The sequence below is a fragment of the Sinocyclocheilus rhinocerous genome, unplaced genomic scaffold, assembly GCF_001515625.1.
Source record: "Sinocyclocheilus rhinocerous isolate Xijiao unplaced genomic scaffold, SAMN03320098_v1.1 scaffold945, whole genome shotgun sequence".
NCBI lineage: Eukaryota > Metazoa > Chordata > Actinopteri > Cypriniformes > Cyprinidae > Sinocyclocheilus > Sinocyclocheilus rhinocerous.
Window position 1 is genome coordinate 892997 of NW_015629570.1, and position 13241 is coordinate 906237.

General features: G+C 33.6%; 1 protein-coding gene across 2 annotated transcripts in view; it reads right to left on the reverse strand.

Moving 5' to 3' along the window:
* Nucleotides 1-12482, reverse strand: part of LOC107739326 (signal transducer and activator of transcription 1-alpha/beta-like) — a 20663-nt gene extending 8181 nt beyond the window's left edge. For both annotated transcript variants that reach the window (XM_016551413.1, XM_016551412.1), the window contains exons 1-19: nt 12301-12482; nt 10988-11132; nt 9553-9703; nt 9308-9403; nt 8961-9050; nt 8792-8870; nt 7731-7822; nt 7481-7632; nt 6183-6341; nt 6008-6100; nt 5856-5915; nt 5649-5672; nt 4986-5073; nt 4843-4884; nt 4010-4093; nt 3820-3918; nt 2889-3024; nt 2741-2796; nt 2530-2621 (exon numbers count right to left, since the gene is read on the reverse strand). In XM_016551413.1, coding sequence (XP_016406899.1) covers nt 2530-2621; nt 2741-2796; nt 2889-3024; nt 3820-3918; nt 4010-4093; nt 4843-4884; nt 4986-5073; nt 5649-5672; nt 5856-5915; nt 6008-6100; nt 6183-6341; nt 7481-7632; nt 7731-7822; nt 8792-8870; nt 8961-9050; nt 9308-9403; nt 9553-9703; nt 10988-11115 — 1721 coding nt within the window. In that variant the 5' untranslated portion in view covers nt 11116-11132; nt 12301-12482. The remainder of the gene's footprint in view (nt 1-2529; nt 2622-2740; nt 2797-2888; nt 3025-3819; nt 3919-4009; nt 4094-4842; nt 4885-4985; nt 5074-5648; nt 5673-5855; nt 5916-6007; nt 6101-6182; nt 6342-7480; nt 7633-7730; nt 7823-8791; nt 8871-8960; nt 9051-9307; nt 9404-9552; nt 9704-10987; nt 11133-12300) is intronic.
* Between the last annotated feature and the right edge of the window lie 759 nt (nt 12483-13241).

Consider the following 13241-nt stretch of genomic DNA (forward strand, 5'->3'; position numbering starts at 1 on the left):
AACAATTCAGATAAGTTATCTAGAATTATTTATGGAGCAGATAAAATACATATAATAATTTATTAATCAATTATCATTTTGACTTAACTCTTTTCTTTATTTAAAGGCTGAAATGTGAGGTTTACCTTTTTATGAAACTTTTTCAAAGCTTTATTTGAACATTTACATATATTTCAATATGCTATTAAACTGTTGTCAGTCAAGTTGTCATTTAAAATCCGAACATCATTAGGGGCCAAGCACCAAAGGTGCAGTGGCACCTATTGTATCCGTTAGCGTCATTTTTCTTCTTCCGCCGAAAGTCTATGGCAGCCCATAGAACCGCTTGCGGGAAAGTTGTGAAATTTGGCACATTGATAGAGGACAGTCTCAACATTAACCACAGCAAATCTGGAGTCTCTAACTCAAACTCTCTAGCGCCACCACTTGTCCAAACTTTCACTCATGTTTATGCTAATAACTTTTGAAGCGTAAGGCACAGAAGGAAACGTCTTTTTTCCTCTGAATTCTTGGCGCATGCCGAGTCGAATGAACTCCAAAATGTAAAAATCGTAAGGTTTAGTTTTTTCGCTATATTCGATTTTTCTCTTTCAAACTCGTCCTAGACGATTCGTCCGATTTTCACCAAAATTGTCTCAGATCATCTTCAGACCATGCTGGCAAAAAGTTATGGAATTCAAGTTGATTCGTCAAACCGTTCTCGAATAACGCGCAAACGAATTTGACGAAAAGCATGCAAAAATGGATGTGAGGCTATATCTCCGTAATGGTTTGGCGTATTGAGACTAGGGATCGGCGTATCGATCCGAAGTATCGATATATCGATACTGACGCGAGTATCGAAAGTATCGATACTCAAACAAAAAATATCGATACTAAGGTGCGTTTTATTTACCAGTGGTTTTGTTTAACAAAAATAATAATAATAATAATGCGTACAATATGCATTGAATTGGACGAATAACCTTTGTTAGCGAGTAATTGTGTAGGATAGAACTATTTTCCTGCTCATCTGAACACACGCAAATGTTGCAAGACAGAACTAATCAATCACAGAGAGCATTCACTCACTGCTGACAGTGCATTCAAACAGGGCTGCGTTTCCCAAAAGTATCATAAGAAAGCATTAAAGCTTTTGGGAATGGCAGCCCTGAACAATGCTTATCAGAGGACAGAAAAAAAAACATAAATGTTTGAGTTATTTCACAATAAACAAATTGAAATTGTAGAAATTGTAGTTTGTGCAATTACAATTATTTAAATTGAACGTTGAAAGATAATATTGATCATGTAAAAGTTGCATTTTATGCATGCAACAGCCATTCACTGGCAGTCCCTAATGGCAGTACAAAATATTGCACTAAATCAAAAGTTAAAATGTTACAAATAAGTTAGAATATTAATGTTGTAATACTGGTAGCACTAATATAAAAATGTGATGATATATGTTACAAAAAAGTAACAATTTTGAAATACGTTGATGGTTGTATTTTTTTTGTATTTGATCTCAGTATTCCTATCAATGTTGTATAAGGGTTTTTTATGCATAATAGTAACCCTAGAATGTGATCAAACAGTTTAAAATAGCTGGGCTAAGATATATAACAATTTTTAAGACTGCAGAAATATGTTAATTCAGTATACACATTATCCCACCGGTTACAATTGTGACTGACCATAAAATAAAAATTTTCACACACTTTTCCAAAAAAAAAAAAAAAATTATTGATTATTTCAAAGGGTTACTAATGACACATCATTTGGATATTTTCATGTCTGGGAAAAATTTGGGATTAAACGGGTTAAAATGCGTTTTAAACAAAGTTAAGTGGTTTTAATTACCCATTTTACTCTTAGTAATTTAATAATTTAATAAATTTCATAATTTAAAAGTTTAGTGCAGAAGTATCGAATCGGTATCGATATCGACGATACTGCCTTGAAAAATATCGGTATCGTATCGAAAACAAAATAAGGGGTATCGCCCATCCCTAATTGAGACCAAACTTGGTTATATGTGTTAACTATGTGTTATAACAAGCATGACCTGAGGCTACATGCAGTGTTTCGGCGCAGTGCCACCTAGTGGTCAGGAGATATGAAAAATGGCTATTTTTGTTTGTAACTTCTGAATGGTTTTACCAAAAATCACAAAACTGGTCTCTTTAGATTCGGTGGGTTATGCCGATTTGAACCATACCCAATTTTCCCATGTCAGCCATTTTGGGCATCGGCCATTTAGAATTTTGTCATAAAATGCTATAATTTACGAACGCATTGACATATCGTTATGAAACTCGGTGTGCATCATTAATTTTACAGCTTTAGCTTAAACTTATTAAACTTACAAAAAAATGTTTTTAATAGTTTTAGTTGACGACAATAACCCTGGCATGTGAAATAGGGTAGCTGTCCAAAATGGTAAGACAGACCAAGATGGTCCAAGTGACCAACCATCTAGACCAGCTAGAACTATGTAAGATGTTGATTCTAGCTGGATTTTTATCATTCAAACATCTGGTTTCTTACCCATCGTCCCACAGACTCAGCAGGTGTCTCTTTATAAGGTCCAGAATTCCTTCAATCCACAGCCAGAAGCTGAAGTTCTTCTCACTGCCAGACTACATCAAACACAAGTCTCAAATCAAATCACTTCTAAACAAACAGTGGGAACGGAACAATGGTGCGCAATACAAAAATGGATAAACTGATCAGTAAAAAAAATCTCGTATAGACCAACCTTGCAGAATCTGTTCCAAGGAATCTGAGCTTCAGGATCCATCGCCGCTTTAGGACCTGTGGGCCAAAGTTCACACACTTGTGCATTTAGTTCATCTGTTCCAAGAGAATCCGTTGCACGCAATGTCAAGTACGTGTATCGCACTCACCCAGGAGTTTAGTACCCAGCATGCTTAACTGTTCTTGATTAAGCCCCCTTTTGGTGATGGAGGAGAACTGCAAGCTCAGCACCTCCGCTAGATGCCCCCACGTGGCTGAAGGAGGAGTCACGAAGAAAGAAAGGTTCTGCAGAAGAGACGGTCAAAGAAAAGAGAAGTTCAAGGCAAGTCAGAACCTGTGGAAGCACCTCCAGGAATCTATTTTGTGATGCATGTAGAGCTCATACCTATTACTGAAACATTAGAGTTGAAGAGGACTTGCTTTTGAACGTCACTTTTATTTTTATATTTTCAGTTTTCTTTTTAGTTTTAGTTCCATTTGTAGTCATTTTGTTAGGGGCTTTTGTCATCTTTATTAGGTTTTGTTCTTTTTAAAATATTTCTAGTTTAGATTTCATTTATTTTGATTGCAGTTTTAGGTATTTATTTATTTACAGTTAGTCATTTTAGTGTTTCAACTTAAACTTATTTCAGTTATTTGCCAAAGCAACACTTCTAGTTTTTTGTTTAGTTTAAGTTTTTCATCTAATATTTGTATTTTCATTTTTCATTTCAGTAAAATTTTTAGTAATTTGTGTGCTTTTGTCATTTTTATTTATTTAGTTCTTTTTAAATATGACTATTTAGGTTTAATTTATTTTTGTTTTAGTTCAGGTTTTTATCCCCAGTTATTAATTTTAGTGCTTTACTTTAAAATCGTGTTGTTTTTAAAACATTTCTATTTAGGTTTAAACTAAATTATTTATTCATTCATTAATTTATTCAGTTTAAATTTTTGTTCAGTTTTACTTTATTTCCAGTTAGTAAATTTAGTGCTTAAACCTTTTTATGTTTCTTATCTAACATGTATTTTTAGTTCAATTTGAGTGCAATTTTCAGGCATTTTGTTATGTGCGTAACATGAGTTTTGAAGAGGACGTACCTTTGGCTCAGAGGTCAGCATGTTGTACCACATGATGGAGGCCCATCCACTGGGTAGCTGATTGACGTTGGAGATCACGACTATGGGCAGAGACGTGGCCTGAAGATGGAGAGAGAGAAGAAAGTTGATGATGATCATGATTTGGAGCCGTTTATGTTTTCAACTCGGTTGTTCTGAAGGATCTTCTGACCTCAAAGTTCATGACCATTCCAGACCAGCACAGCTCAGCCTCAAAGGTGATGGAGTGAAGTTCCTCTGTGACGATCAGAGGGCCCTGCCGAACGTTTAAGAAAGAATTTAGCCCAAAATGGCAGTTTGAGGTGTTGTTCTACCAAGTCTGAAGCTTGAATAGGCAGACGTTCAAATGAGAAGAGCTACAGCAGAGGAAACAGAATTTCTGCTCGTTTCTTACACAAATTAATTCGACTTCAGAAGACTAGGAAACCTGGACACAAGAGTTATGGACTACTTTCTTGAAACATTTAAGTGGTTTTTGGAGCTTTTTTGTGTTCCACATAAGAAAGATAGTCATGCAGATTTGGAGGCGACATGAGGGTGAGTAAATGATGACAGATTATTCCTTTTTTAACAATCTTAAAAAGTACACTACCAATCAAAAGTTTGGGCTCAGTAAAGTTTTTTTTTTTTTTTGTAAAGAAATACTTTTATTCAGCAAGGATGCGTTACATTGACCAAAAGTGACAGTAAAGACATTTATAATGTTATAAAAGATTTCGATTTCAAATAAATGCTGGAAAAAAAAACATATCATCGTTTCCAACATTGATAATAAATCAGCATATTAGAATGATTTCTGAAGGATCATGTGACACTGAGGACTGGAGTAATGATGCTGAAAATTCAGCTCTGCATCACAGGAATAAATAACATTTCAAAAATATAGTAGAATAGAAAAGAGTTATTTTAAATTGTAATAATATTAGAGTTTTTACTGTATTTTTGATCAAATAAATGCAGCCTTGATATGAGCAGAAGAGACTTTGAAAAACATCTTGAACTCACCTCACTTGTTCTGTTTCCGGTAACTTTCTTCTCTTTCAGTTGCTGTGAAGTAAAAAGAATACTGTCACTATTATTTCCTTGACTAAATTATGCTTTTAAATTGGAGCTACACTGTAATTTGCTATTTTTTCTTTTCACTTTACCAGATGACGGAATTCTGCTGCCATCCCATTGGACTCCTCCATGTTCATCACCTTCATGGCCGTTCCCAAGATGTTGAACATGCGAAACCTAGAACAGGAGCATTACTAAGTAAGTGGAATTCTATTAATTAAAGTGGAATTCAAACGGAGTTTAAAGGGTTAGTTCACCCAAAAATGAAAATTCTGTCATTAATTACTCACCCTTGTGTTGTTCCAAACCCGTAAGACCTTCGTTCATCTTCGGAACACAATTTAAGATATTTTTGATGAAATATGAGGGCTCTCTGACCCTCCCATAGACAGCAAGGTAACTACCACGTTCAAGGTCCAGAAAAGTACCAAGATGATCGACAAAGTAGTCCGTGTGACATCAGTGTTCAACTGTAAAGTTATGAAGCTAACGTCATTACGCCGGATCTGGGTCAGCGCCGGCACCGCCACACGCTCAGCAAAAATAAAAACTCTTGTCATTATTTACTCGCACTCAAAACCTTGACAATTTTTTTTACAGATGTTATTGTTATTCACTTTTAAAATATCTCCTTTTATGTTCCACAAAAAAACAAACAAACAAAGAAACAGGCTAATGATAACAGATTTTCATTTTTAGAGTAACTGTCCCTTTAAAATGGTATGCAAATAAGGAAATTATGTAGGACACACCCTTTCCGTTTCTCAACGATATCCCTGAAAGGTGAAAAGAGACACGTTAACACAATGAAATGCATCTTCAGTGTTTTTTCTGAATGTATGCTAAGTTAAAAATGCTAACCGCGCGAGTGAATCATTAGCAATGCAAGTATAAACTGCTTGCAGACAAAAAAATACCTCTATGAATTACGGTTGAGTCAGAGTATGTACAACACTTACTTGTCGAATTGCACCTTCACCCGAACAGTGTGGTTAAATTCCTGAAGTTTTATGAGCAGCCTGGAGCAGAGGAATAATGTGATTCATCATTCATCAACTGAACATTATCCGGCCTTTCATTCCAGAGAAATGCGAATCATCGGCTGTGTTACCGTAATTTGAGGGTGAACAGAACGCCCGTCTTGAGCACCAAAGGTCTTTGCAGTTGGGTCGGCATGCATGGCTGTCGCTCGACTACCAAGGAGCTGAAAACACACACAAACAAAAATGATTCACTGTCAGCGACTCCTTTCAGCAGTGGTGTATCAAGCAAAGTAGGATTCTTACTTTGTGATGAGAGCTTTAAGGTTTAACATGATCCTGTCCTCCAGAGTGCTTTTGCTGAGGGTGATGGGATCCTTGTCGTATGTGAATTTCTGCTCCAGCTCCAGAAGTTTCTTGAGCTGCTGCCTGAGCTGAAGAAGAGATTCCCCTAGAGAAGTAAACCTGAGGGCAAAAACAAACAAAACTCAATAATATATGATTTAAACGTGATTTTGTAGAGCCTAAAAGCGTGATTTAGCAAAAATATCAATATTTATGTACTGTCAAAATATTTATTATTGTGAATATTTCTGTGTAGTTTTGCAAGCAGAAAAGGTCTATACAATTTTGTGAACAAAAATGTCCACTCTCAATATTGTTTTAAAAATGATCAGTAATTATATACTGCCAATGTATTTAATATTGCCAATATTTCCTCAAAATTTTGTGAGCAAAAAAGTCAATAGTGTAGCGAAATTGTCACGATTTTCTTATTGTAAATATATTAATATTGTTGATATTTAGGTGAAATTTCGAAAACAGAAAAGGTCTATAAAACACTGTGTGAAAAAAAGCAATCCATTGTCTATTGTCATTAGTGTAGTGAAGTCATCTATATTTATATACTGTCAATATATTTAATGTCGTCAATATTTCTGTGAAATTTCACATGCAGAAAAGGTCTAAAATTTTGTTCGCAAAAAAAAAGTCCATTGTCTACTGTCACTAGCAAAATGATTAATATTTAAATAGTCAAAATATTTACAAAATTTTGCGAACAAAAAAGGCCCAATGTCAGCAGTGAAGCAAAATTATAACTATTGCCAATATTTCCAAAAATTTTGCTAGCAAAAAAGGTCTATAAAAATCAAACAAAGCAGCTTTCTGTTGGTCAGCGCGAATCTACATGACTTACTTGAACCCATGTGAAATCTATAAAGTGAAATCTTTCGAAAAATTCCAGATTGGATTTCTATTGAAATTACTAGATTTTGCTCGCAAAAAAAATATGCGAACCATTATTGGTATTCGCAATCATCAGTACAAAAAAATTAATAAAAATAAAAATTTTGTGTCAAAATTCACAATTAAGACGTAATTATGAGCAATACCAATTTGTTTTGATATTATTTGAAGATCTTGAAACTATTAAAATTGGTTGTCACGACATCTTGTAAATATGACCGATCTGCTTTATTTTTGAGAGAATCTTGGGCTATTTTACAGCAGCAAAAAAATTTAAATGTATTCCTAGTATTATTATTACTACTCCAAAAACGTATGGTTAGAAGGAAATCATGAATTAATTTGTGGTTTGTTACCAGTTCTGCAGCTGGTCCAAGCAGGCATTGGTTACTCCACCGATGCAAGCCATCTGTTGACGACGCCTCCATTCAGCCAGTTCTGTTGAGATTAGCTCAAAGATCACTGGATCCATAATGTTCAACACCTCTGACATCTGACTGATCACATTCTACAAGGACACAAACAAGGTTGAACGTAACCGCTGCTCTTCGCTAACCAATTAGCATTACAGAACAGGAAAAGGCAATAGATCCCCAATGTTCCCACCATTCTTGTGTCATTGAGTTTCATAAACATGGCATGGATAGTCAGTCTCTCCCGGTTCAAGTCTTCCTTTGAAATGGTCCCGTTCAGTTCCTCTGTTGAATAGATGAAAGCAAGACTAAGTTTCGGTATTCGCCTAAAAAAAAAAAAAGCTAGTTCTGATTTAAGGTGCGTCACATTTACTGCCATTCAGCTAATTTTCGTGAGTGAAATAAGCAATATTGAGTTTCAGTACTTGTCGAAAAAAATAGCTAGTTCTGATTTAAGGTACGTCACATTTTCTGTTGTTTGACATATTTTTGCAAGTGAAATAAGTAATACTAAGTTTCGGTACTTGCCGAAGAAAAGCTAGCTCTGACTTAAGGTGTGGTGACATTTACCATTGTTCAACAAATTTTCACAAGCGAAATAAGCAGTATTGAGGTTCGGTACTTATTGAAAATAATAGCTAGTTCTGACTAAAGGTTCAGTCATATTTACTGTTGTTTGGCGAATTTTCACGAACGAAATAAGCAATGCTGAATTTCAGTACTTAAAATATACGTAGCTACTTCTGACTTAAAGGCGCAGTATGTAATTTTCGCCGCTAGAGGGCGCGTATTCAAAATAAACAGAGACAAAGGCGTAGTTTGATGCGTCACATTAGCTAGTTTGGCGAATTTTCGCAAAATAAGCAATACTGGGTTTCTATACTTTTCGAATAATTAGCTAGTTGTGACCTAAGATGCAGTTACACTTACTGTTGTTCAACAAATTTTCACGAGCGAAATAAGCAATACTGATTTTCGGAACTTGATGAAAAAATAGCTAGTTCTGACTTCAGGTGAGTCAAATTTACCGATGTTTGACACATTTTCGAGAGCAAAATAAACAATACTGAGTTTCTATACTTTTCGAATAATTAGCTAGTTCTGCCCATAGATACGGTCATACTGGTTGTTCAACGAATTTTTGTGAACAAAATAAGCAATAAAAAACTTTTGCAGAAATTTCAGTAATGTGACCGCACATTTGATAAAGCGTTTTTTTCGTCTACAAAGAAGCAGTTTTTGTAAACGTATTACCTCTGCTTTGATGAGTTTTGCTCTTGAAGTCGTATTCGTCTTGCTGGTCTTCTAGATTTTTGATAATCTGCTCTGTGTCCTGATAGGAAATTTGAAAAAGATGTTTTACACAACTTTTCTATGAGAATTCGACATATCTTATAGTTGCGATAGTTTTTGTGTACATCACCTGTACTTTCATCTTTATCTCTTTCACCCTTCCATCCATTTCTCGATGTTTCTCCACGATCATATCGTTTTGGGTGTTTTCAGTTCGATTCTGCAACAAATTACTAATTACTAACCTAATGTCATTATGTGGAAAAGAGCAGCTTGGACAATATTGTGAAATACCTCCTTTTGTGTTTTACAGATTAAAGAAAGTCGTGTGAAATTGGAACAACATGACGATGAGTTGTTTTTGCTTGACCTATTCCTTTAGTCATGGAACGAACTTAAAAAAATGGTTTAAATAAAGATATTTAAATTCACAGTTTGGTGTTGGAAATCAGTGGTTGTCGTTGATTAATTCCTGACCTCTGACACTTGGGCAGCGGCCAGAATCTTCCTTTCCTCGCTAAGGTTCCTACTGATGATCATCGCCATGGAAACAGGATTGTCTTGGAAGAGGCTCTGAAACACAAGGGTTGTGTTAACTCACAAACTCAATCGTTTGCATGTTGCAACTTGTTTTTTTCTGACCTATTTATTGCCTAATGATTTAGAGGCTGCGACACAAATGCTAAAAGGAAATGATTGTGTAGCCAGTTGCAGACAGGCACCTGCAAGTTCCTCTTGATCTTGCGGATGTTGTGCTGGTTCAGGAAGTCTTTCTCCATCGCGAAGCGGCTGTGTTGGTGATCCAACTGGGTCAAAAGATCATGAAACCTCACGGTGGCCAGAGACTCATTCTCCACATTAGCGACATGGTCCCTTTAAGAGAACGAAGAACAGATGATTCACACCAAATGAAGATGAAACTGGATTGAATTCTATTTTTAACATAATTCCTATATTTGTGCCTATATAATCCCTCTTTTATCAGGAAGATAAATTTAATAAGAAAATGAATATTTAAAGTGGAGTATCTAAAAGTGCACTAACTAATTGTTTATGTTGCACTGATTCTTGTTTCTCTTATTAAACAACTAATATTGCAGAATTTGTCTCTCTGCTGCCCTCACTAGGTCTGGACGACCAATGATGCCGTTTATATGATGTTACCGCAGGTTTATCGTGTGCAGAACCTAACAATTTGCCATTTTTCTGGAAAATTTCACACTTTGAAGTAAGTTCATCTGAAGTTTGTGTTTATTAACATCATGTGATCTCAACATGAAGCCCTTATGTACAATAAACTGTACTTTTTGCTTTTTTGGTAAAGAGCAGATGTCTTAACCTGTAAAAATAAAAAAATTTAAATTAAAATAATAATAATTAATATTAATATTTTGATTACCTTTAAAAATATGTATGCACATTAAAAAAGTAATTATTCATATTTTCATGTTTTAATATTAAAATTGTAATTACCTTTAATCATATTTTTGCACATTTAAAATATTAATTAATTTTTTCATATTTTAATTACAATATTTTTATTCATATTAACATTAGTAATATTAATTAAAGTGTTAAAGTTAATTAAATAAAAATTAATTAAATAATATTAATAAACTGAATTAATAACTTTATTAACCTTTAAAAATATTTAAAAATATTTAATATTATGCACCTTAAAAAGTATTCATTATTATTTTAATTTTTAAATAATATTATTGTTAATATTAATATTTTAATTACATTTAAAAATAAGTATGCACATTAAAAGTATTAATTAATATTCTCATTTTAATTAGTTTTTGATTCATATAATATTAAAGTATTAAACTTAATTAAAATATTAATAACATCAATTATAAGATATGCACCTTAAAAAGTATTCATATTTTAATGTCTACATTTTACAATTTTAATTGATATGTTAATATTAATATTCTGATTGCCCTTAAAATATTAATGCACATTTAAAAATATTTCTTACAATTTTCATATTGTAATAATATATTAATAATTTTGATTAATATTCAATTTTGAACTTTATAAAAAATACTGTTAAGAATCAACAGGTTGCCTAGTTTAGCATTATTATACTTGCAAGAGGTTGTGGTTATGTGTTTGACATGGTTGTAAAGGTACACAATCGGTCGTACGCACCAGTCATGGCTTTCTATCCAGCTGCTGAGGTACTGCCGGATGGCCATTGGAAAGCTGTCATCATACAGTTGGTCGACCTGTTCCAAAAACTTTGAATCCAGTTGTTGAAGCTCCAACCACTGACTCATTTCTGCGACTCTGTGGGCTGAGAGTTATAATGCATGACAAAATATGGTTGTTAACAGACAGGCCACAGTGAAGACTTCTTTTTTTTTATTTTTTATTTTTTTTACAGAAATCACAGTAAAAGCAGAAACGGCAGACCTCAACAGATGAGATAATGAGATTTATATCTCAATTTATGGCCATGGAGTTTTTTTGTGTGGTGTGTGTTTCTAATCATGCAGCTAATAACAAATTGTAATTTGCATGAAAAGCTCATTTTGTGTAAAACTGTTAAGTAAATTTTATATTATTATTACTATCATTATTACTACTACTATTATTATTATTTTAAAAAATGCTAAATGTTTTCTTGTAGTGAATGTGGGTGTTTTGTGCTTTAAGAGATATTTAAATATATATATTTTTTTATATTATATGATTGTTAGGAAAATGTTTTCATAGTTTTAGGCATAATTACTACTAAGACAATAAGAGTAACAGAATTTGGAATATGTATGCTAATTTACATTTAAACAGAATGCTTTATTATGGTACGATTATTTTATGTATATCATTAAAGCAGAAACAAAGTATTGCTGTCAGTGTAACTGAATATTAGTATTGTCAAAAAGATTGTACATAATATTTATATTATTATTAATGCTTGAAAACAATGTGCGTGTGCGCGCACGTGTGTGTAGGGTAGGGTTTGGAGGTATTGTTTTTGTATAAATATATTTTAAGGCTTTATATGAATACAATAGACGACTACGGTGTTTTCTCATTCAGACAGCTAAGTTAGGTAAACATGTGGGTGGGGTTTTTTAATGCTTTAAAATTGTTCTCAATTGGAATCAATCAATCGATTAATCAATCAATAATAATAAAATAATATAGCTATATTGAACGATGTTATTATTAATATTATTATTAGATATAACAGAATTCATGACCACGTGATATTGTTTTGCATGTAAACTGCAGAAGAGTTTACATATGGCCTAGTTATATAAAGGCCTTTTATGTGTTTTTCCATTGCGTTCTAAATAGTAAAAATCCTCTAATGACATGTGAAATCTTATGGTTATACAGTATGTATTATTTATATCACGCATTAACCAAACGTGAGATCAAAACTTCCTGTAAAATTTTACGCAGTAAAAAAAAAAAAAGATGAATGCGGAAATTAAAGTTATTTTGTTACTCACCCCCAAACGTTATCCAAACCAGGTTAAAGCAAGAATCCGCTGATTTGTTTGATTTGTCTTCTACAGCAACGGAAGAACAGGCCAGTTCCCTGTTACTGTCGATTTGTTATTGAATTCGCAGTACTCTTTCCAGTAGATGTCCGACTCCGTCTGCGTGAGGAGCGCGTGTGCGTGTTTGAGTGACAGCTGGGTGAACCAATCAGCGAGCGAAATTGTGTTTTATGCGTATGCACTAGCCAATCAGCGCGTTCGGGCGTCGTTTATGACGCAAGGTGGAATTTTGGACCAGACGTTGTAGCGCAGCCCACGTGATTTATAAGAAACTGAAACTGTGTAGTAGACTAGAGAAAGGTGATTATTTCATCACCGCGTAAAAGCTGTGGGAGAAATGCACGTTATATGATTTCTTTTATAATATGTTATAAGAAAATAATTTGTTTTAAGAGGAAAATAATTGCATATGTGACAGGACTAAAGGAATGCATGTGGATGTGGGGTCAATCAAGGTGAAGTTGCGTTAATTTACACTCATAAAATCTGACATACTGATTGCACTACAATTTGCATCTAATAATGTAGGGGACGCTGGAACAAGAGTATTTTGTCCTCCCTTTTAAATGTTGACAAGCCTTTTTGTTTGTTTATTTTGTTTATTATTTTCTTGATACACACACACACAGATATATATATATATATATACATATATATATACACTACCGCTCAAAAGTTTGGGATCAGTAAGACTTGTAATGTTTTTTAAAGACGTCTCTTAAGCTCATCAAGGCTGCATTTATTTGATAAAAAATACAGAAAAAAATAGTAATCTTGCAAAATGTTATTACAATATAAAATAATGGTTTCTATTTTAATATACTTTAAAATATAATTTATTTCTGTGATGAAAAGCTAAATTTCCATCAGCCATTACTCCAGTATAAAGT